This window comes from Pavona decussata, unplaced genomic scaffold (genome assembly GCF_977016875.1).
Source record: "Pavona decussata unplaced genomic scaffold, jaPavDecu1.1 SCAFFOLD_481, whole genome shotgun sequence".
NCBI classification, from domain to species: domain Eukaryota; kingdom Metazoa; phylum Cnidaria; class Anthozoa; order Scleractinia; family Agariciidae; genus Pavona; species Pavona decussata.
In genome coordinates this window covers 54,361-78,200 of record NW_028145815.1, presented here as the reverse complement: position 1 = coordinate 78,200, position 23,840 = coordinate 54,361, and the positions used below count along the sequence as shown (strand labels likewise).

General features: G+C 37.6%; 2 protein-coding genes, 2 long non-coding RNA genes and 1 pseudogene across 9 annotated transcripts in view; 4 read left to right on the top strand and 1 right to left on the bottom strand.

The window, feature by feature from the left end:
* Positions 1 to 12,622, top strand: part of LOC146450206 (uncharacterized) — a 45,187-nt gene extending 32,565 nt beyond the window's left edge. For all 4 annotated transcript variants that reach the window (XM_085100624.1, XM_085100625.1, XM_085100627.1 and 1 more), the window contains 2 exons: positions 5,776 to 9,188; positions 9,753 to 12,622. In XM_085100624.1, the coding sequence (XP_084956750.1) occupies positions 5,776 to 9,182 (3,407 nt within the window). In that variant the 3' untranslated portion in view covers positions 9,183 to 9,188; positions 9,753 to 12,622. The remainder of the gene's footprint in view (positions 1 to 5,775; positions 9,189 to 9,752) is intronic.
* The window catches only part of LOC146450202 (uncharacterized), a 187,519-nt gene that overhangs the window by 136,788 nt on the left and 26,891 nt on the right, over positions 1 to 23,840 (top strand). The gene's annotated exons all lie outside the window — the stretch shown is intronic.
* Positions 4,862 to 5,642, top strand: LOC146450207 (uncharacterized; annotated as a pseudogene).
* Positions 16,306 to 21,304, top strand: LOC146450205 (uncharacterized). Of its 3 annotated transcripts, XR_014860366.1 has the most exons (3): positions 16,306 to 16,568; positions 17,401 to 17,549; positions 20,550 to 21,304. It is a non-coding gene; the product is annotated as an uncharacterized LOC146450205 (long non-coding RNA). The 3 variants fall into 3 exon arrangements; XR_014860364.1 differs by lacking the exon at positions 17,401 to 17,549; XR_014860365.1 differs by lacking the exon at positions 20,550 to 21,304 and having other exon boundaries at positions 17,401 to 17,817.
* Positions 22,154 to 23,773, bottom strand: LOC146450204 (uncharacterized). The gene is made up of 2 exons (XR_014860363.1): positions 23,490 to 23,773; positions 22,154 to 22,659 (listed from the first exon to the last, which is right to left on the bottom strand). It is a non-coding gene; the product is annotated as an uncharacterized LOC146450204 (long non-coding RNA).

Here is a 23,840-nt window from a genome sequence, read left to right as displayed (position 1 = left end):
AAATACCGTTAAATCTCTGATTTAGCCGTCCTTATTCACGATCAACACACCACTTATGAAGGGAGAAAGTCACTCAAGGACATACGATAACGGTAAGTCGTTCATTTCGGGTTAAATGAAGTCCTTTAGATGTCTTTGACGAATCAACTCCCAATTTGCATACAATTAATAGCCGCTTGTATGCCATGACAGTTTATTTTACTGACACAGGAAATCTTTATTTCCAAAGCTGTAACTTTCCAGGATTATAGTACAATGACTAAGCTGTCTTTTCATGTAGATTTGATGATCAAACGACATATACCAGAAACCATTTATTGCAGCCAAAGTTGGCCTTCATTTTATCGCGTAACGAGAGTCACAAATATTAACGGGTCTCTGTAAGACGCAGACCGGATGGCGGCGGATGGCGGATGGCGGATGATAACATGCGGATAATAAAATGCGGATGACAAAAAAATTAAAATAATAAATAAATTGATAAATTAATTAATCACAGATTTCCCACATTTTTTCTTTATGTATCGTCGGATCCGAAAAAAAGAAAGAACTTTCATCGAAGAAGACGTACTTTATCATCGGGATCCATACTTTTCAACTTAACATCACCACTACAGTCCTTTTTTCCCCCATCTTTATTAGTAACTGACATTTAACAAAGAAAACTACACTTCTACCACTACAGTACTTGATCGACACACCACCCTACCCTAAATAGTTGTAAATTTTGCACCGAGCGTTTGTACGTGCACGGCACCTGTAGAAAGGCTTGTTAGCATGAGTAATAGCTCGAGTGAATGAACCGCGCACCTGGGTTAACCGATGTCTGAGTTGTCGGAAACCGACGCGGATTTGGGCCAGCCAACTTTTGTTTGGAAGAGGTGAGTTAAGTTAATGAATTGATTAAACTCAATCAATCTTCAACTTTTTTTTAATGTCGGGCAATTTTTGTTAACCTTTTTTTGTGGTCACTGTACATGTATGGTGAAAATGCTAGTCCAGCCCACGATGGTAGGGATTATTTATAGCTTTTGCGTTTTAATGCATGTTACGAAATTGCGATAGTAGCATTTTAGTTATAGCTTTGACCAATGTCTTCCGGCTTCTGTCGAGGTAAATCTTATTGTCATTGTTTTACAGCCACTGAAGGCTTAGCCTACCCCTAGACCCGCACGTAGACAGTATATCGAAAGCAAAATAACTTACTCGATTTGCCGGTTAGCCTCCCCGGCACGCAGACGTTCGTAGGGCTCGTCACGTCATATTTCCGTTCGTAGGGAAGGAAATATTGCGCGACGATCCCAAAGAACGTCTACGTAGGAGACTATCTGCCAGTTCTGTTACTTCTCTTAAGGTGGAGGTAAACGTGAATTTGGTTGGAATTTTAAGAGGTTTAAAGAAGGGATAAAAGAAAGAAAGTTATATTTGGAACACCAACAGACAGTTGCCCCCAACGGAAGAGCACACCAAGGTTGGTAGGGGACTGTTTGAGTGTCCATATATTAATTTTTAACTTCAAATTCTAAGTTTTAAACTACATCAAATCTGAACAATTTCTTATTTCTCCAAATTTTAATACTCTTTTGAGAAAAGCTATCTCCTCCCAAATATACCTAAAAATCCCCCCAAAATTTATAAAATACCCCCAACATTGATTTGTGTTATGAGCTAAGGGTTCTTGTATTGCTTGAAACGCGAACGAGATATTTTCGTTAAATCGATTTTAAGCGGCGTGAAAACAGCTTTCAGATGTACCCTCGCCTTAAGTCAAGCAAAGCGGTTAGAAAAATTTGTTCCGGCTATTTCCTAGTGCAACTTCATAACATATAACAAAAGTCAAGCCATAGCGTAAGTCTTTCGACATGAATCAGTACTTAATTTTCACGTAATTTTTACATAATTTTCTAAAAGAAATTGGGCGTAAGAAATTGTTTGTTTATTTATTTATTTATTTATTATTTTAATTTTTTTTGTAATCCGCATTTTTCCATCCGCATTTTGTCATCCTCATTTTATCATCCGCCATCCGGTCTGCGTTTTACAGAGACCCAATAGTAACTGTATAAATATGCCGATTGTAACGGCCACAGACAAAAACTTGAGAAAACTATTACATGGTTTTAACGAGCAAACATAAATTAATAATTGTGCCATGTTTCGTTTTTATAGGATCTTCTTTACGCCCTTACTGTCTCCCTGAAGTTCGGCGAGAATTCGGGCCTTTTATAGAGCCCAATTTTCAAACTTTTTAAAATTTCTCCCGTTAGATAAAGCGTTGGAATTTTTCGATATTTTTTCTATAAGTTAGTTGACCCTACTGGATGTTTTGGCCAGATAAAAAAAAATGCGATTTTTCGTGAGTGTCTTTAGATTTTCGATTTTCTCAGACTTTGGCTCTTAATAATGAAAGGTTGTAAATTAAATTAATGAAAAATTGCAGAACGAAGAAACTTAATTTTAAATGACTTAAGTGCGCTTAGCATGGTTAACTTTTTTGTCAGATCGGGGAAAGAAGTCTTTCTCAGCAGCATGACAGCCAAAGGTATTAAAACATGAAGGAACTTCTTCGCAATGTTTTAATAGAGCTTTTAATTGGTTAAATTTTATTGTTTATAACAAGTTTATGCCCATGAATAGCAAGAAGAACTGGGCATACGGAGTAACAACTGAACAAACCAGAAACGCAAACCAACGAACAAACGGAAGCCCGAGCGAACGAACATCCGAGCGAGCGAACGAATAGCCGAATGACCGAGTTAACGATCTAACGGTCCACGTAGCGCTCGCCGGCAAAAACGAACGAAATTAGATGAACAGCTGAACGACCGAGTGGACAGCTCTTTTGTTTGCAGTTCTGTGTGTTTATAGGAATCGATTGTCTGATATTCTAGGGCAAACTTAAAAACGCTTATCTTTTCGGAACGAGCGAGAAGCGACGAACTTTCGTTTTTATTACTTAATGTTAAGTAATTATTAAAAATCTTACGCACGTATTTTAGTGAGCTCACCAAAAAGATAATTAAGAAACAGCATAGAGTGACAAAAGCAAAATAAAGCTCCGTCTGCTCAGAAGGTCTATCAATCTTGTCAGGGGCACAGTGAACAGACCCGGTAGAGAGTTCAAAAAAACGCCAAACAACGAAAAACACGGAGGAAATATGTAAACGTCTTAGCGAGGGAGAAAATTATGAATAAATTCAGTTGCCGAGAAGAGACAATAAATAAACTTCAAATCAATTTTGATTCTTGAATGAAAATTATTCCCGTTATTACCAACAAATGACAAGAACCAAAGATCTCTGAGAACATGTATTTACAAAATTAAAATTGAATAGCTCTTCTCACAACTTAACAGATACTGTGACGCTGTCCCTCTTTGTTTACCCCGAGTTATGTTTCTGCTCGTCCTCTATAGCTATCTCAACACACGTGCGAAATTGGAATTCGAACACAAAGGAAGAGCATTCAGCTTCCTGCATAAATTAATCGTCAGGATTGGTTGTTGTTTTTCCGCTCGTAAAAGCTAACAGCTAAAAAAGAGGCTTTAACGTAAACGCTAACAGAATTCGACGCATAATCGCTTCCACTGTGCACAGTTGACGATCGTCGAAAATCAGCATGGTTCCCTACGGCATGTCTAGTCATTTATGGTTTGATACGACCCACGACGACTTACTCTTCTCCTCTGATTGTTCTTGTTCGCTTGATCCAACGAAAAAATTTGATATAGATATAAGCGAATAATTCCGCTGAATGCGAACGTTTTGAAGCATTTTGTAACCAAAGAAAAAAAACAACAGTCCCGGGAACAATGTCAAGTAGAGTGACGTCATTATGTGGTAAATTAGGTCCTAGAGTGGCGACATTTTTAAAAGAAAAGAGCGGGTATTCAAAAATTTTAGACAAGTTTCATCCTTAAAATCGGTTTGTACATGTATTAAACTCTTAAAAATCGAGAAAACAATTTTTGTGTCATATAAACTTTGAAATGATTTCTTTTAAAAAATGATTCTCCATAAAACATGCACACGTTTGGAGTTAATATAAACACAAAAGCATATGGTGTCGAAAAAAGGAGAGAAGGTAAACGATGCCCACATCTGTGAATTCTTTTGGATATCCAATTCTCTCTTCTCTTACATTTACATTGTAAATATTAGGGACAAACTTCCAAAATCTCGACGTTTTGACGTCGTCATGACGCCGTTGTCGAGAGAAGGATAATTATTCAAATATTGCGGGAACACCTTTCAACATACAAAAAAAGGTATGTTAATTGTGTTCTACTTTAAATGGTCTTCTCGCAATATTTGAGTAATTATCCTTCCCTTGGTAATAGCTTCATGACGACTTCGAAACGTCGAGATTTTATAAGGTTACCCTTAATATTTACAGTTCTTTGCTTCAACATATCTTTTTTTTGTTTTGTTTTTTTTAGTTCTGGGCCTTTGCTTGTTTAATCCCCATTCTCCAATAATTGGCAAGTTCTTTCACACACTTATCTTTACATGATTTTTAACGCTCTAAACATTTCCTTTCTACTTGAAAAAAGAATAACACAGCGCCGGATCTAATTCGTACCAATGGCCAGACAAGAAGGAAACATTATAGAGTTACTTTACTTTGATAAAGCTTTTGACTTAGTGGACCATAATATCTTGGTCGGCAAACTTCGCACTCTTGGGGTTAAGCCAACTGCCATTAACTGGATTGTTGATTTCTTGAGGGACAGAAAGCAAAGAGTTAAGCTTAATGGAATTTACTCTGAGTGGCTTAATGTTCCTGCAGGAGTTCCCCAGGGACTCGTCTTGGACCTTGGTTATTCTTGATGCTGATAAACGACGTTAGGTTACCTGATTGGTCGTTTGCTATGTGGAAATTCGCCGATGACACCATTGTTTCGGAAATAGTACCACCATCCAAACAAAGCGCACTTCAGCAAGCTGTCGATTTTATCAGCACCGGGTCTCAGGATAACGGCCTGCAGCTGAATCCATCCAAATGCAAGGAGCTGCAGTCGTGCTTTAAGAGCTCTCCTCCAATTGAACTCGATGGCTTTGTTTTCGAGAGAGTCAACTCGGCTAAAGTGCTTGGCGTTACCATAAGTGATAATTTCAAAGGCTGCCAAAAGATTGTACCTCCTGAGACAACTTAAACGAGCTGGTATCTGTGCGAGTGATCTTGTCTTATTTTACTGTAGTACCATAAGATCGGTTTTAGAATACGCATGTCAAGTATTTCACTTCAGTCTTCCGTCCTATTTATCTGAGGACCTGGAGGGTATCCAGAACCGCGCCTAATGCGCATTGTTTTTCCTTATGCAAGCTAACACAGCGCGCTCAAAGAGGCAGGCATTCCCTCTCTTTACGACAGACGAGAGTTATTATCGTTTGATCTTTTTAATGATATTGTTCTTGACATTAATCACAAGCTCGCAGGTCTGCTCCCACTTAAAGCTTATTACCATAGCCAGCTGCGCAGCAATAGGAAGTTCCACGCGCCAGTGTGCAAAACGGAGCGCCTTAAAAAATGTTTTATTGTTAGCCATAGCCTAAGAATGAAAATAAATATGTTTTATGTATGTATATTTCCTTTAACACAAGGTCATTCTGAGTGATATGATTCTATTAGATTGTACACTTTTTATTATCATAGACTTTTGTAATTAATTTAATTATAGATTTTATTTCTTGCACATAATTATACACCTAATTCAGTCTTCGGACTGCGAGGTGTTCTTTTCAATAAACGATTTATTTATCTCTATTTGTCTAGTTCTTCCCTTTGCCCAGGAGTTGGGCCGCCGAAAAGATGAAGGAAGAGCCTATGGCAATCTCGGCAATGCTTATCAATCACTTGGTGACTTCCAACAAGCCATACAGTACCATCAGAAATATTTACAGATTGCAAAAGACCTGGGTGACCGTCCAGGAGAAGGAAGTGCCTATGGTAATCTCGGCAATGCTTATCAATCACTTGGTGACTTCCAACAGGCGATAGAGTACTATCAAAAATGTTTACAGATTGCAAAAGACCTTGGTCACCGTGCAGGAGAAAAAGGTGTCTATGGCAATCTCGGCAGTGCTTATTTATCGCTTGGTGACCTCCAGCAAGCCATACCATACCTTTTGAAAAGTTTAAAGACTGCTAAAGACCTGGGTGACCGTGCAGGAGAAGGAGGGGCCTATGGCAATCTCGGATGTGCTTATCAATCACTTGGTGACTTCCAACAGGCCATACAGTATCATCAGATTCATTTAAAGATTGCAAAAGACCTGGGTGACCGTTCAGGAGAAGGAAATGCCTATGGCAATCTCGGCAATGCTTATCAATCACTTGGTGACTTCCAACAAGCCATACAGTACTATCAGAAACATTTACAGATTGCCAAAGACCTGGCTGACCGTGCAGGAGAAGGACGTGCCTATGGCAATCTCGGATGTGCTTATCGATCACTTGGTGACTTGCAACAAGCCATAAAATACCATGAGAAAGATTTGCAGATTGCCAAAGACCTGGGTGACCGTGCAGGAGAAGGAGGTACCTATGGCAATCTCGGGAATGCTTATCAATCACTTGGTGACTTCCAACAAGCCATACGCTACCATCGGAAAGATTTAAGGATTGCCAAAGACCTGGGTGTCCGTGCAGGAGAAGGACGTGCTTATTGCAATCTCGGCAACGCTTATGAATCACTTGGTGACTTCCAACAAGCCATACAGTACTATCAGAAAGGTTTTCAGATTGCCAAAGACCTGGGTGACCGTGCACGAGAAGGACGTGCCTATTGCAATCTCGGCAATGCTTATCGATTACTTGGTGACTTCCAACAAGCTTTACAGTACCAACAGAAAGAATTGCAGATTGCCAAAGACCTGGGTGATCGTGCAGGAGAAGGACATGCCTATTGCAATCTCGGCAATGCTTATCGATCACTTGGTGACTTTCAACAAGCCCTACAATACCATCAGAAATATTTACAGATTGCCAAAGACCTGGGTGAGCGTGCAGGAGAAGGACGTGCCTATGGCAATCTCGGATGTGCTTATCGATCACTTGGTGACTTGCAACAAGCCATAAAATACCATGAGAAAGATTTACAGATTGCCAAAGACCTGGGTGACCGTGCAGGAGAAGGAGGTACCTATGGCAATCTCGGGAATGCTTATCAATCACTTGGTGACTTCCAACAAGCCATACGCTACCATCGGAAAGATTTAAGGATTGCCAAAGACCTGGGTGTCCGTGCAGGAGAAGGACGTGCTTATTGCAATCTCGGCAACGCTTATGAATCACTTGGTGACTTCCAACAAGCCATACAGTACTATCAGAAAGGTTTTCAGATTGCCAAAGACCTGGGTGACCGTGCACGAGAAGGACGTGCCTATTGCAATCTCGGCAATGCTTATCGATTACTTGGTGACTTCCAACAAGCTTTACAGTACCAACAGAAAGAATTGCAGATTGCCAAAGACCTGGGTGACCGTGCAGGAGAAGGACATGCCTATTGCAATCTCGGCAATGCTTATCGATCACTTGGTGACTTTCAACAAGCCCTACAATACCATCAGAAATATTTACAGATTGCCAAAGACCTGGGTGAGCGTGCAGGAGAAGGAAGTGCCTATTGCAATCTCGGCAATGCTTATCAATCACTTGGTGATTTTCAAAAAGCCATAGAGTGCTATGAGAAAGGTTTAGGGATTGCCAAGGACGTTGGCAGTAAAGTTCTGGAAGCAAATGCACATTATTGTTTAGGTTGCGTGTTCCAAACTTTGGCTTTTTCAAGGAAGGCTATAAATAGCTATAAGTCAAGCGTGGCACTTTTTGATTCCATAAGGACTCTCCTTCACTCTGAAGATTCATGGAAAAGAAGCTTTCGCGAACTCCATCACAATGCTTACAGTGCTCTTTGGAGATGTTTATTAAAAATAGAAAAGAACGACGAGGCCTTATGTGCTGCTGAGCAAGGACGAGCACAGGCTCTGATTGATATGTTAATGATACAATATGGCTTTACAGGATTGTCGCCACAATCATGTGAAACTAAAGAGACAATCTCCTACATCTCACGAGTGTCATCCACACAAACAGTTTTTCTAGCAACGGAGGAAAACAAAATTAATATCTGGGTCCTAGGAAGGGGAAATAAAGTGGTATTTAGACAAGGGGAAGTAGAGGATCAGCCTGCACTTGACAACCCCGTCCGTATTTTACTGGAGACAGCTTTTGAAAAGATTGGAGCTGGTGTTGGTGTTAGATGTGAAAATCGTACAATAGATGAGCTCACTAGTGACCCCCCATCTACCAGAGAAGAAAAAAATGCAACAGGCGAATCAGCATGCTGCACCAACAACGCCTTACAGCCATTGTATGATGTAATTATTAGTCCCATTACAGATGTGCTTCATGGTGACGAGTTGGTCATTGTCCCGGATGGTTCGTTGTGCTTGGCTCCGTGGGCCGCACTGAGTGAAGATATTAGGATTCGCACTGTTCCCTCGCTCACGAGTTTAAAGCTGATTACAAGTTTACCCAAGGATTTCCACAGTAATTCTGACGCACTGTTGGTGGGAGATCCATGTGTTCCAATACCTTTACCACCGTTACCATACGCCGAAATGGAAGTAGAAATGATAGGAGATATCCTCAAAACTCCACCACTTACCGGAAAAGAGGCGACCAAGGCCGAGGTGTTAAAACGAATGACTTCAGTTGGTTTGGTCCACATTGCTGCCCACGGACGAAAGGAAACTGGCGAAATTGCCTTGGCTCCAAACCCCGGTTGGACATCTGAATTCCCTGAGGAAAAGGATTTCATGCTGAACATGTCAGATGTACAAGCGGTTCACCTCCGAGCTAGCCTTGTGGTGTTAAGTTGCTGTCATAGTGGTCGTGGGGAAGTCTTAAAGTCTGAAGGTGTGGTGGGTTTGGCAAGGGCCTTCTTGTGCGCTGGAGCTCGTTCTGTTTTAGTGTCTCTCTGGGCAATTGATGACGAAGCTACCATGGAGTTCATGAAGAGTTTCTATCAACAGCTGAGAGAAGGAAAAAGCACCAGCATAGCCCTTCACCAGGCTATGAAATCTCTGCGAGACTTCGAGAAGTTCTGTTACATGAGACACTGGGCTCCATTTGTACTGATTGGTGATGACGTCACGCTCGAATTTGATGGCAAGAATTAAAGAAAGGTATTAAATTTTGTTTACAATTCTAAACTAATTATATGTGTCTCTCGTATGTAAAATATTTCTCGCTAAAACGACTAAGGGGACGAAGAAACTGTTTTTAGCTATTCGATTCCAAATTCTTTTGAACTTTTTATTCTCTCGAATACGAAATCAGGGTCAGCAATGAGCTTTTCGGAGTACGTGGATTTTACCAAGGTCACAGCATTGGTTTTGGAAACCTCTTAACTACCAAGCGCTTGACCAATGATGGAAAGAAAACCTCCAAATTGTGAGAGAGAGACTTAAATTCATTCGTAGATTCATTTCCAGGATGACAAAAAGGAAATGTTTTTCCCGCCTCGTTTATCCAATTTGTTGAAATAGGTGTCCGCTTCTCAGTGAATCTCTTTCTTCACTTTTTCTTTGACCAGAATTTCTTTGCAAGGAAATAACAAGTTGATTATGCTACTGGATTTAATCAAATCTGAAATGTAGTAGCACATGTCATAAAATAGGTCGTTAGTTCTAGAATTTGTTTCTCAATATATTATCTCACAGGTTTTCAATTTTTTTTTTATTTTGCAGAGCATCCAGGATCTAATTGACCAAGAGATGACTTGCTGAAGAGTAGTAAACAAACCATAATTTTGAACCATTTCACATTCCTGGCAGGTAGTATTATCTTAAAAGCAAGTATTATAATTTATTTTCTCAAGTTTTTGTTACTGTCTTATCCTTATTCTCCCAGTGCATATAAAACCAAAATTTCAAAAAGAAAACCAAATTTTACTTGTTAACTATTTAAAGAGTAGCTAAACTGCATTAAACCTTGTTTAACATGGGTTACACACGACAAATTTCAGTATAAAAGGGCCCGGCCATTCTTGCTAAAAGTGATCAGTCAGGTAGTCTTCTGTTGATTTCACAGGACCGTTCTACGACTTGAAAACGTTCGAATTTGCGCTCTGAAAGCCATCTCTACATGGAAGAAATTCTTTTGTTGTAATGAATGTAACGAGGTTTACCTGAAAATTGAACATGACAAATGGGCCTGTCCAAACATATTGATATTTGCTTTCAATTCGTTTTGCTAACATTGAAAACATTACATAAACATCACATGTTACGATGTCTAAAGTTGCATTTTAAATGCCTTCCCTTTTACGGTGGAACTTCTTGTTTATAATGATTGTAAAGATTTTTCGGTGTATATACTCCTAAGAAGCTTAAAAACTTTTATAATTTGAAATGTCTGTATTTTTTAAAGTTCTTTTTCATCATGAGACCTTGTAATGGTGTTCCGTTGATCGTTACTAGGCTAAACGAGCCAGGTTTCTTGTTGGCTAAGGTCAAGTAAAAGTTAAGGGAAAAGTAAAGAAAAGAACTTGACCACCAATTAGTAGAAAGCTTTTGTTGGACAACCTGATTTGCAGGGCTGACACTAAGCTGAAGTCATTTTTAATCAGACAATATTTTAACTAGACTAGCACTAGTATTCTTCAGGGCCAGAGTTAGAATGAGAGAGAATAACGGCTCTACGAATTTCGATTTAAACGTAACGATAAGAATATAATTATTAACTAGAGTAGACATATGCTCAGTTTTCATGAAATGTTTACAAGAGCTTATCATGCAGATTGTGTTCATACACATGTACAACTATTTCAGTAAACGTTATCGGAAAGCTTAAGTGACAAGACCACAAGGTGATATTGGTAATTAATTTATTGAAAAATTTACCAAACTCGGCTACGGCTCATACCCGCCGAAAATAAATCACAGTGGCGAATGTTTATGGTGTTTTGTCTATTGCAATGAATAATGCGAAGTTACAGCCAAATTAGAAGATTTACAGTTACCCATACTATTTTTTGGCCCTGTCGTGTAATCTTGAGGCCTTAAAATCCGACAACGTTAGTTGAAATAGCTGTATATAGGGGGTTTATGTTCATTTGTCGACTGAAACACCTGGTGATGAAGTTTTACTCTTGTCAATGAGGTAAGCCTCCCTAACTTTTCGGTGGGAGGCGTTCTTACTAGTTCAGGGTATATTTTGAGTAAAGTTCGGTGTAGGTTAAAATCTATTTATCCAAGATTTCGAGGCAGAGCAAAGTTCCAAACTGCCAAAGCGATAATGATGACTTTTGATATGACAGTGTCCTTATTTTCTTATGACAAACTTTTTCGAGCGCGGTACAAACTCAAATTAAGGCACTTCTTGTAAGTTCCCAAAAAATAATTTTTGTCTTTTAATTAATTCACCTAAACATTTATAAATCACAGCTAAAGGCTAGAAAAGAGGTTTTATTCAACCTTCATGATAAAATGACGGATGGTCAAACATCTTTTACAAATCTAGTTACCAAAAATAAACGCTTGGGTTACTTCTTTGGGATCTCGTGTTTTACTTATATTATCTTATCTATTTGACCAAAAAGTGAAAAAAAAAAAAAAAAAAACACATATTTATCCGCATTTATTGGAAGCGAGGTCTGCAAAGAGCAACAACTAAAAACACTCTTTTTTACAAATATTATCGGAATATTTGATCCGTGTACGTCAAACTCATTCGTTTCGAGAAATTTCAATGAGAGACAAGAATCGAAAGCCGAAATCAAAAGTAAATAACCTTGTTCGCTCAAGCAGTATCTTGCACATTTGTATTAAACATTTGAGCAATTATTTCGGGTTTTCCTTATAACTAGAAATATCTATTTGCCTTTGGTGAAGGGAGCAAAATTAATAAAAGTATTTTAGTGCGTCGTAAAGTTTATCTTAGTCAAACAATTTCGTAACAAACTTAACTTTGTATATGGCCAGACGTACGGTGGACAACCTATCTTTGTGAACAATTTGTTTTTAACTGAACAAGGGACTTCGGCTGTCGGGTCTGTGAAAAAACTCATTAGCTTCGAATAGATTTAGATCATTTCTGTAACCTTTAATTGAAATATTTTTCGACAGAAACTTGGGTTGAATTCATAAACACTGATCTAACGATTTACATTTTCCTATCGGAATTCTGACTCGAAGATGTTTTGAAGAAAACAAAATTCTGCACAAGTTAAATTGAAGGTTATTTTATTCACTGGACCCGAAACAGCTGATTTCAGCTTGCTTCTGCAGAATAGAGAGATTTGTTATAGAGTATAACTTGTTACTGAATGCAATAGGCCATTTCCGAGTTACTTCGAACCTCAATATGAAAGCGAGGCTAAATGCAAAGCTTTCCATACGAAAACTAGTTTTGATTGCGGCTATAAATGGAAACTAATTTTCATATCAAAAGCTTTGCACTTAGCCTCGCTTTTATAATGAGGTTCAAAGCAACTCTGAATTGGCCTATTTAGCATTCAATTTTGAGATAAATACAGGGCAACTCGAATATAATGTCATTCTCGTAAGATACTTGTAATCCTAGGATGAAGAAGAGAATAAAACTTTGAAGACGCTAATCTCTTGCGCTGTGATCTGTATCTAATCTGAATTGCACTGCAACACTGGGCTGGTTTGTTTACGCGTGAAGGGAAGTCTGGCGCACGTAACTCAACAACATTAGATGCTGCGAAAAAAAGTAATCAAATTAGTTTTCTCTGTAGGTTTTTGTGGTTATCTGCATTCTCAAAGTCCGTTTATAGGCCGTTAGAGGCCTTTTTAAAATATTTCATATTTGTATTCACAGATTTATTGCTTTAATGATACAAATGGGGCGTATCTCAGGTTGGATGGTAAATAACTGTGCGTGTTCTATACAGAACTTTGTTCAGAGAATTAACAGAAACTGTGAAAGCCTAGAGGCAAGTGTTGTATTCCACGCCATCTTTACACAAACAAGCAGAATCAACACCTGTGTTTATTCTTCAAGCTTTTAGCCTCATAGTACAATGCAGAAAGAGGACTTTCTGAACTGGACTTTCTTGGAAAGATAAGAGAGATTAATCACCACGTTTACGGCAAACAGAAACGTGAGGTTCGTGTTTACGTTTTCTTGAAAAAAAAAAAAAAATTAGTACATGGATGTAAATAGTGCAAATCATTCTGGCCTTTCATGCTGACGGAAGACTACTTGTTTCTTCCAAGAAACTGATTAAAGCAAGTGGCAAATGTAGGATACATATGGTCACGTGGTCATCTTTCGCCGTTTGCCGTAAATGTGGTGCTCAATCGATGAGAAATTTCACACGGATGACCTCTGTAAACCTGAGCACTCAGCAGTTAATTAGAGATAATGCGTCAAATTTAAGTGGGTTTATATAGTTGAGTTAATGTAGATGTGTTTACATGTACAGGGCGTTTACCATTTGTCAAGTCTAGTTTAACCAGACCGGACATTTTGCGGTTACACTCAAAACGCTTATTTTAGTCGAACGAGTATTTCTAAGAGTACGAGTATTTATCGCGGGTATAAGCCGACATGTGGAGTCGTTGATTCTTGTACTTCTTAGATAAGAATAGCTGCGCTGCAAATTAAGTAAGTCACTATGAGTGCTTTCCATTTGCCAGAACTGGCCGGCAACACCGTCCAGTCTGTAAATCCAATGTGTCATTTTGAAGGAATAGTGCTGCAAAATCTTGAAAAATAATCACTCAGAAAATAATGCGTGCTATTTTATAGAAATTCGAAGGACTAGGACAAAATTTATCCTTCAAATTGGTTCGATCCGTTTACAAACTCACCGGTCTGGCTGGACAGTCCTGACAAATGGAAAGCGGCCTATGACTGGCGTTTTTCTTTGCCTATGATATAGTCGGTTAGACGCGACAAATGGTGGACACTGACCGGTGACTGAGTTTAATGCAAGTGGGTGACTCTGCATGTAACTGTAGTTACTGCCTCTACGATTGATAGCAGTTAATAAAAATATTGAAGCTTATAACAACTTCTCTGCTTACCTCTCTAAGGCTAGTCTCCTTCGCAGCCGTTATTAGGGTCGTCACGCAACGCTCCTCCCCACTAACCCGTTAGTGGGGAAGAGCTTTGCGTGACGACCCTAATAACGGCTGCGAAGGAGACTACTCTAAAGGTAGCTTTAGCTTTTCACAACAACAACAGTAGAAAATTAAACAGCCTTCGTTGTAATATCGGCTGTATTCTTCAGAAGTCTTGCTATCGGCTTCTTTAAATTTATGTCTTTTCTCTCTGGTAATCACAGCGTACCTGCTTTTAAAACGTTTTTATCGAACTCCAACGAGGAACATTGCGGCGAGTGGGTAAGCCAAACATATAGAACGGAGCCCCAGGTGTTCAAAAAACGGATAATTCTATCAAGTCGATAAATCGCTATCCAGAGGATAAAATGTGCTCCAACCAATCCATATTTATACACTAAATAAAAATACCCATTATTTGAACAACCTTGGCCATGGGTACAGAAACAGGCGTCATCGGAGATCCTCCCGTTTATCCCGGTTGGAATTAGTGATTAAGCTTTGGAGGAGAGGGTTGTGAGCTTGGCGACGCGGACTGTTTACATGTTGCCCGACGAACTATTTGAAAGAAATACAAAAAAGCATTTACTCTCTCAATATTTTAAACACTTTTGTTGTGTAGGTTTGTAGGTTTGTTAGACAAAAGTTTTCCACTTTTAGTTCTAGCAAGTCTTGCACTTTTTACACATGCCTTTATGCACGCTGCACAAAATGTCGTCGGCTGATTAAGGACACACAACTTCGCCGTTTTTTTAAATTATGTTATAAAAATGATAAAGTTTCACATAAACTGGAACACTGCAAGAGGACAAGGAAACCAACAGAACAAGAAAAATTGCGATTTCAACTAAAATTTCGTCTCTACGGTAGTTTGCACTAGTTTGACACCTTTTTGGAGTTCGCAAACTGTTCAACATACAAATAGGCCTTTCAATAGGCCATTCTAGTCAAACTACAACCATCACTTAAAAACAAGCTTGGTGATCCGCAATTTTCTACTATGGAATTGTAATTAGAAGCAAAAAGGCTTTTTCTACTAAAGCTGGCCTGGAATCTGCATTTCTTACATTAGAGCGGTTTAGTGTTGAAAGTAGTTTCCATCGCTTTGGCTTAATTGCTCGCCACTGTCTCAGCCAATGAGAAACCGAAAAATCAAATCCAACCATTACATAGCAGGCCCGTAGTGAAAGGGGTTGCGACGGGTGCGCCTGCACCTCCCCCCCCCCCCCCCCACCCCACTGGCTGCGGACGTCCCTTTTTTTGTTGACCAACGATTAAAAAAAAGATGAATTGATAAAAAATATGATAGTCTATTCTGATCCACTGTTAGTCTAGTAAAAATGAAATAAATAAGTACAAACATATGAACCGTCGATTGCATCTACCCGTGAACGCACTGGCGCACAAAACATGTTTTTAAATGACCTCAAGCGTGTATATTTCAGGTGTCAAACTTTGAAGTGGTCCCGCCCAATTAAAATGTGAAGTTCTTATGTCGGTCGATAAAGACATGTATCTTAATCTTTACGTCCTGCTTTACGTTTGCTGTACGATCCCAACCACTAGTTGCGAATGCAAAAGAAGTGCAAGTGCTTTAAGACGGCTAAACACTTTTAACAGAGCCAGCATGACATAAGAGAGGTTTTCTTCACTGACCCTGATGCACATCCACTATTTAATAGACATTGATCTGGAAGAAGCATTTAATCTGTTTGCTAAGAATTACAAATTGCTGCCGAGAAATATCCCGGCTCTTTATCTTGGTCTCCCTTCTGTCTCCTTTGGATCATTATCCCAATCACTTAAAAATCCTTCCCCTCTCCTTCTTTCGAAGGCTGAGAGATTGGAAGTTACAAGTTAGTTCTATTATGTTTTACTCGAAATATTTCCTTGTTAGGAAGGACCGTACCAGCACAAGCAGAATAAACAGATAAATTACTATAAAGCTTGAGGCATCTCCGTATAAAACATGGTAAAACACGAGTGTTTAGTCAGCTGAGGAAGCATGCAATACACGCGCGGACAATTCGGGACCAGCCGCGCGCCTGTCACACACTGTGCGTGACCTTACGCCCAGTCCTTTGGCAAATTCGGATAGTATGCTTAGTCGAGAAAAGATAATATCGGCCTAAGGGAGGTGACGTCATCGGGTTATTCTTCGGAGCAGCCCCGATTCTACCGGAAATTGACCTGCATTCAGTCTCTTTTGGTAGTAATGGCGGACGACGTCAGTGAAATAAAGACTTCAAACGTTTCTTAGGATTCGTTATGGTAGAATACAGAGTTCTTTCTACTTTCGTTTCTCGGCGTCTGAACACTGATCTCAAGGATTTTACGCTCGATTTGTGGAAGAAACGTGGAACCATGAAAACAGTCAAGATTTGCTCAGGTGACATCGGCCTACGGGAGGTTAACATCGACCTAAAGGAGGTTAACATCGGCCTACGGGAGGTTAACATCGACCTAAGGGAGGTACGTTTTATAGCACCATATTTGTATCGTATGTATTATACTGGCACAATCGTACACATGGAAAGCTTATTTGCAAGCATTAAAACTTACAATCGTGCAGGGGCTTTTCTAATCGTTGACCTGAGTGTCATTTCATTTATTACCAACTCATAACATCCACTTACAGGAGGTAAACATCTACCTAAGGGAGGTTATGATTTTTATAGCACCATGCAAGTAGGTATTATAATAAGGAACGATTGCCGTCTTAGAATAAATTTATTTATAAAGAATTATTTATATTATTATTATTATTATTATTATTATTATTATTATTATTATTATTAATATTTGAAAAGCCTTTTAATCTCACTAGAATGAGATTAATGAGAGTTTTCTCATTTTTTTATTTACACTGATAACATGGAATATATTATTATCAGTATTATTTTTTGGCAACACACTGACCTACGCTGGGCCATTTATATTCATCTAATGAAACACTTTCACAGCCATAAAGATTTGCTGTGAGAGGTGTTATGGGTTAAAATAGAAAAATTGCTGGTGCATTAAAATAGCATAATAGCTGTTATGATGATTAAAGGCAATTGTTCTCTTTTTGTTGTTGTCATTTTTTCTTGGTTGACCCCATCAACCTGTAATTTCCACTTTAAATTTTGCTAGAAGTGACTGTTTATGACTGTTGAAATGATAGATCATTTTTAAAAATATAACCCTTAATATGTCAGAATTTATTTCAATTTAATTTGTGATCACTTACAAGAGGTTTGACTGTTTGACTGCTTACTAGTCAGTACATTAACAATATTGGTTTTATTTTATTTCTTTTCAGAATGCAATACTTAAACTGTGCAGACTACAGAAGAAACTGCTACTTCAAAGACACCTATGACTCATTAATTCCTCGAAAGACATTGTGTACAACAGATGTTGTTGAACTGTTATTGTCAAGCTTGACCTCTCGTCATGTGGCAAAATTATGTAAAATTTGATATTTCAAGTTTGTAGGGTTAATTGATGGAGGATCTCCCATATAATAATGGATTGGATGCAAATGGTCATAATTTTGTTCCTCTCTGGCAGGAAATTGTGTAGATTGGTATATATGTACCACTTAGAGTGCAAAGATACAAAATGACCAACATTTTTTAGTAATGTTTAATTGGAAGAAAGATTCTTAGTCCTTTCTACAACTTAAGGACGGTGCCTACTATTGTTACTGCGCATACGTTCTGCGCATCTGGAGATACTCGGGTGGTTGAGAAAAGATAACATCGGCCTAAGGGAGGTGACGTCATCGGATTATACTTCGGAGCAGTTACGATCCGAGATGCGATTATACCGGAAATTGACCTGCATTCAGTCTCTTTGAGTAGTAATGGCGGACGACGTCGGTGAAATAAAGACTTCGAACGTTTCTTAGGATTCGTTATGGTAGAATACAGAGTTCTTTCTACTTTCGTTTCTCGGCGTCTGAACACTGATCTCAAGGATTTTACGCTCAATTTGCGGAAGAAACGTGGAACTATGAAAACAGTCAAGATTTGCTCAGGTAACATCGACCTACATCGACCTAAGGGAGGTTAACATCGGCCTACGGGAGGTTAACATCGACCTAAGGGAGGTACGTTTTATAGCACCATATTTGTATCGTATGTATTATACTGGCACAATCATACACATGGAAAGCTTATTTGCAAGCATTAAAACTTACAATCGTGCAGGGGCTTTTCTAATCGTTGACCTGAGTGTCATTTCATTTATTACCAACTCATAACATCCACCTACAGGAGGTAAACATCTACCTAAGGGAGGTTATGATTTTTATAGCACCATGCAAGTAGGTATTATAATAAGGAACGATTGCCGTCTTAGAATAAATTTATTTATAAAGAATTATTTATATTATTATTATTATTATTATTATTATTATTATTATTATTAATATTTGAAAAGCCTTTTAATCTCACTAGAATGAGATTAATGAGAGTTTTCTCATTTTTTTATTTACACTGATAACATGGAATATATTATTATCAGTATTATTTTTTGGCAACACACTGACCTACGCTGGGCCATTTATATTCATCTAATGAAACACTTTCACAGCCATAAAGATTTGCTGTGAGAGGTGTTATGGGTTAAAATAGAAAAATTGCTGGTGCATTAAAATAGCATAATAGCTGTTATGATGATTAAAGGCAATTGTTCTCTTTTTGTTGTTGTCATTTTTTCTTGGTTGACCCCATCAACCTGTAATTTCCACTTTAAATTTTGCTAGAAGTGACTGTTTATGACTGTTGAAATGATAGATCATTTTTAAAAATATAACCCTTAATATGTCAGAATTTATTTTAATTTAATTTGTGATTTGACTTACAAGAGGTTTGACTGTTTGACTGCTTCATTTTTTATTTGCCATTAACCAAAAAATACAACATAAATACATTAAAGATGATACACAATATTCCTACTTAACTATTTACAAGATGAAATGTGTTAAAGGCTAGGAAGCCTATATAGAAGCCTGGGGCTTATTAACTATCGGCTTCCTGGAACTATAGGATAAACCATAAAAGTTAATGGTACTGAATGAAAATTCCAATTAAATTTTTTTTAAAAGAAAAAAAAAAGAAAAAAAGAAAAGAAAAGGTGTGTAGCTCAACAAGGAGTCAATTTAACTAAGAAAGAAGGAATTTTTGTAAGTCTTTTGCCAAACAAACTGATACTTTCACTGTTTTGAATTTCACGACTAAGGGAGTTGAAAAACGTAGGACCTTGAAACCGAATTTAGAATTTTCGAAGATTCGTTCGACAATAAGGTATATAGAAAAGGTTGGAATTTCTTGTATTATAAGAATGTATCTGGCTTGCAAGAGTAAACATATCACGAAAATAATTTGGAAGTAAGCTTCTTTTAACAAGATACATAAATTTACCTATTTGGCATAAATAAATGTCAGAGAATTTCAAAAATCTCCTGTTCTTTAAAAAGAACACCAGTATGAGCATCAAGAAACTTTTGCAGAACAATAATCCAATTTAAATTAGACTGATATGTTGATCCCCACACAGAAACACAATAAATTAAGTAACCTGGGTAAACTAGACTATAGTACAAGGAGCGTAAGGTTTTGGGAAGGCAAAAACTAGACTTATAAAATTAATAATACCTATTGATTTTGATATTTTTCTAGAAACACTAAGAATGTGAGGCTTCCATGACAAATGCTCATCGAGGATAACACCTAAAAATACTGTCTCTTTCACACGTTCAATTGCATTGTTGTCAATTGAATAGACATATCAAGTGTTTTCCTCCTTTGGGGTGGACTAAAAACCATAAAAATTTGATTTTTTAAAGTTAATGGACAGCTTGTTTGTTCGACACCATTGAGTTAATTTAAGCATTTCAGAATTCAAGATTCCAGGAAGCAAGTTAAAATCTTTGTGGGAGAAAAATATGTTTGTATCATCTGCAAAAAGAATAAAATCCACGACCTTTGACACGTTACGCAGATCATTTATAAAGAGTAGAAAGAGTAGGGGACCTAGTATAGAACCCTGAGCCACCCCACACTTAATTTTGCAAGACTCCGAACTGACACCATTAAATTCCACATACTGTTGTCTATTGCTTACTAGATAGCTTTCGAACCCTCTAAGTGGAGTGCCACGAACACCATAATGCTCTAATTCTGAAATCAAAATGTTATGGTCAACGGTGTCAAAGGCCTTGGACAAGTCTATAAAAATACCAACTGTGCATTCCTTATTGTCAATAGCAGAAGAGGTAGATTTTGTCATATAAACAAGCAAGAGCATAAGCGCTAGCGGTGGAGTGATGCTTGGGAAAACCATACTGAAGTGTCAGAGAGAATGTTATGATTATTAAGAAACCTTAAAAGACGATTGAACATTACTCTCTCATTGCTTACTACAGTACATTAACAACATTGGTTTTATTTTATTTCTTTTCAGAATGCAATACTTAAACTGCACAGACCGCTGAAGAAACAGCTACTTCAAAGACACCTATGACTCATTAATTCCACAAAAGACATTGTGTACTCAATTCATAGGCATAGAAGCTTACTCTTCAGCAGGGAAACTTGGGATCATAAGGAGCTTTTTTATCATTGACTTGAATTTCATTTTATTTTTACCAAGTGATAACAATTCCACCTACGTATACAGTAGGCAAACATCTACCTGAGGGAGGTTATGATGTTTATAGCACCATGCAAGTATGTATTATAATAGGGAAGAATTTACTTGAAGAAAGCTTATGAATCTTAAGGGGCCTTTGCACTTTGTGCACAAGGCCCTCAAATTTGGAATGACAACCCTCTTGATTTAGGCAATTCGCTTACTATCTCGAATTGTAGACAAAAACTTAGAGATTACTTCCAATCAAATTGTGAATTCATGTCCTTTTGAACTCTCGTATACACGGCTTAGCTTAATTTAATATTTTATTTGTTATTTATTTAATTTTTTTCATTTAAGTTATTATTATTATTATTATTATTATTATCACCACTATTATTAACATTAATATTTATCTATTTATTTATTTATTTATTTGCAAACTGTAAGTAATTGCACCATTTTCACCAATCTCCTGTATGAATTGTGCCATATAAGCCCCCGGCTTCGGCATCTCAATATCGATTTATTACTTATTACCATGCACTCTCTTGTACTATTATTATGAATAAAAAGCATTATATATTGTATTGTCTCAGTTGTTCAATAATTATTGTTTTCAAAAAGAAGAAAAAAAAAGAGAAAAGTCCAAATTCTCTCATGCCAAAGGTACAGTGTAAATTCAGTTCAATTTCTCTACCCCAGCCAAATTCAATTCCCTTCTTCCCAGGCATGGTACATGGTCAAATGCCACGTGAGGGGGGGGGGGGGGGGGAACAAGGCATTTATTTTTTGTTCAAATTTGACTTGTTCTCCAACTCATGACAAAGTTCCACCGGTATTTAGAAGCATAAAGCTTACTTGATAACAAATGACACGTCATGAGCTTAAAACATGAAAATGAAAACATTTAGGGGTGGTCATTTGGATCTTTTGAAAAGCACACTTAAAGGTTCATGGCATGGCTCAATTTCATTTTGACCTTTACTTGAGGTACAGATTTGTTGACTTACAAAATAATAGCTCTTTACGTCATATCTTTTTGACTCAATAGCCATAAAGGTTAGCAACCATAACTGTAATTGAATATGGATATTTGAAAGATGCATTTCAATATCAGGATTAAGTAGAAGAAAGACCCTCAGTTATTTTTTGGGATTTCTTTTCACAACTGCTTAAGGACGGTGCCTACTAATGGCAAAGTATTTTTGCACGGTTTATCACTATGCGGGAAATTAAGCAGATCTTGGTAGTGGGTATTGAAATCCAAAAAGGAAATTGGGGGTAACCATGCATTTTTTAGAGATAACTAAGCAACAATTATCCTAAAAAGCAGCAAAATACAAAGCAATGCATGGTGCTTTTTTCCAAATTGAAGCTTTATTATCTCTGAATAATGCATGGTTTCCCCCCAATTTTCTTTTTGGATACCAAAATCACTTGCTAAGTTCTGCTTTCTCTGCATAGTTTTAAAGTGCGCAAAAATATCCCTGTAATAGTAGGCACCACCCATAGGAAACCCGAGTATCTCCAGATGCGCAGAACGTATGCGCAGTAACAATAGTAGGCACCGTCCTTAAGTTGTAGAAAGGACTAAGAATCTTTCTTCCAATTACACATTACTAAAAAATGTTGGTCATTTTGTATCTTTGCACTCTAAGTGGTACATATATACCAATCTACACAATTTCCTGCCAGAGAGGAACAAAATTATGACCATTTGCATCCAATCCATCATTATATGGGAGATCCTCCATCAATTAACCCTACAAACTTGAAATATCAAATTTTACATAATTTTGCCACATGACGAGAGGTCAAGCTTGACAATAACAGTTCAACAACATCTGCTGTACACAATGTCTTTTGAGGAATTAATGAGTCATAGGTGTCTTTGAAGTAGCAGTTTCTTCAGTGGTCTGCACAGTTTAAGTATTGCATTCTGAAAAGAAATAAAATAAAACCAATATTGTTAATGTACTGTAGTAAGCAGTCAAACAGTCAAACCTCTTGTAAGTGATCACAAATTAAATTGAAATAAATTCTGACATATTAAGGGTTATATTTTTAAAAATGATCTATCATTTCAACAGTCATAAACAGTCACTTCTAGCAAAATTTAATGTGGAAATTACAGGTTGATGGGGTCAACCAAGAAAAAATGACAACAACAAAAAGAGAACAATTGCCTTTAATCATCATAACAGCTATTATGCTATTTTAATGCACCAGCAATTTTTCTATTTTAACCCATAACACCTCTCACAGCAAATCTTTATGGCTGTGAAAGTGTTTCATTAGATGAATAAAAATGGCCCAGCGTAGGTCAGTGTGTTGCCAAAAAATAATACTGATAATAATATATTCCATGTTATCAGTGTAAATAAAAAAATGAGAAAACTCTCATTAATCTCATTCTAGTGAGATTAAAAGGCTTTTCAAATATTAATAATAATAATAATAATAATAATAATAATAATAATAATAATAATATAAATAATTCTTTATAAATAAATTTATTCTAAGACGGCAATCGTTCCTTATTATAATACCTACTTGCATGGTGATATAAAAATCATAACCTCCCTTAGGTAGATGTTTACCTCCTGTAGGTGGATGTTATGAGTTGGTAATAAATGAAATGACACTCAGGTCAACGATTAGAAAAGCCCCTGCACGATTGTAAGTTTTAATGCTTGCAAATAAGCTTTCCATGTGTACGATTGTGCCAGTATAATACATACGATACAAATATGGTGCTATAAAACGTACCTTCCTTAGGTCGATGTTAACCTCCCGTAGGCCGATGTTAACCTCCCTTAGGTCGATGTTAACCTCCCGTAGGCCGATGTTACCTGAGCAAATCTTGACTGTTTTCATGGTTCCACGTTTCTTCCACAAATCGAGCGTAAAATCCTTGAGATCAGTGTTCAGACGCCGAGAAACGAAAGTAGAAAGAACTCTGTATTCTACCATAACGAATCCTAAGAAACGTTCGAAGTCTTTATTTCACCGACGTCGTCCGCCATTACTACTCAAAGAGACTGAATGCAGGTCAATTTCCGGTATAATCGGATCTCGGATCGTGACTGCTCCGAAGAATAATCCGATGACGTCGCCTCC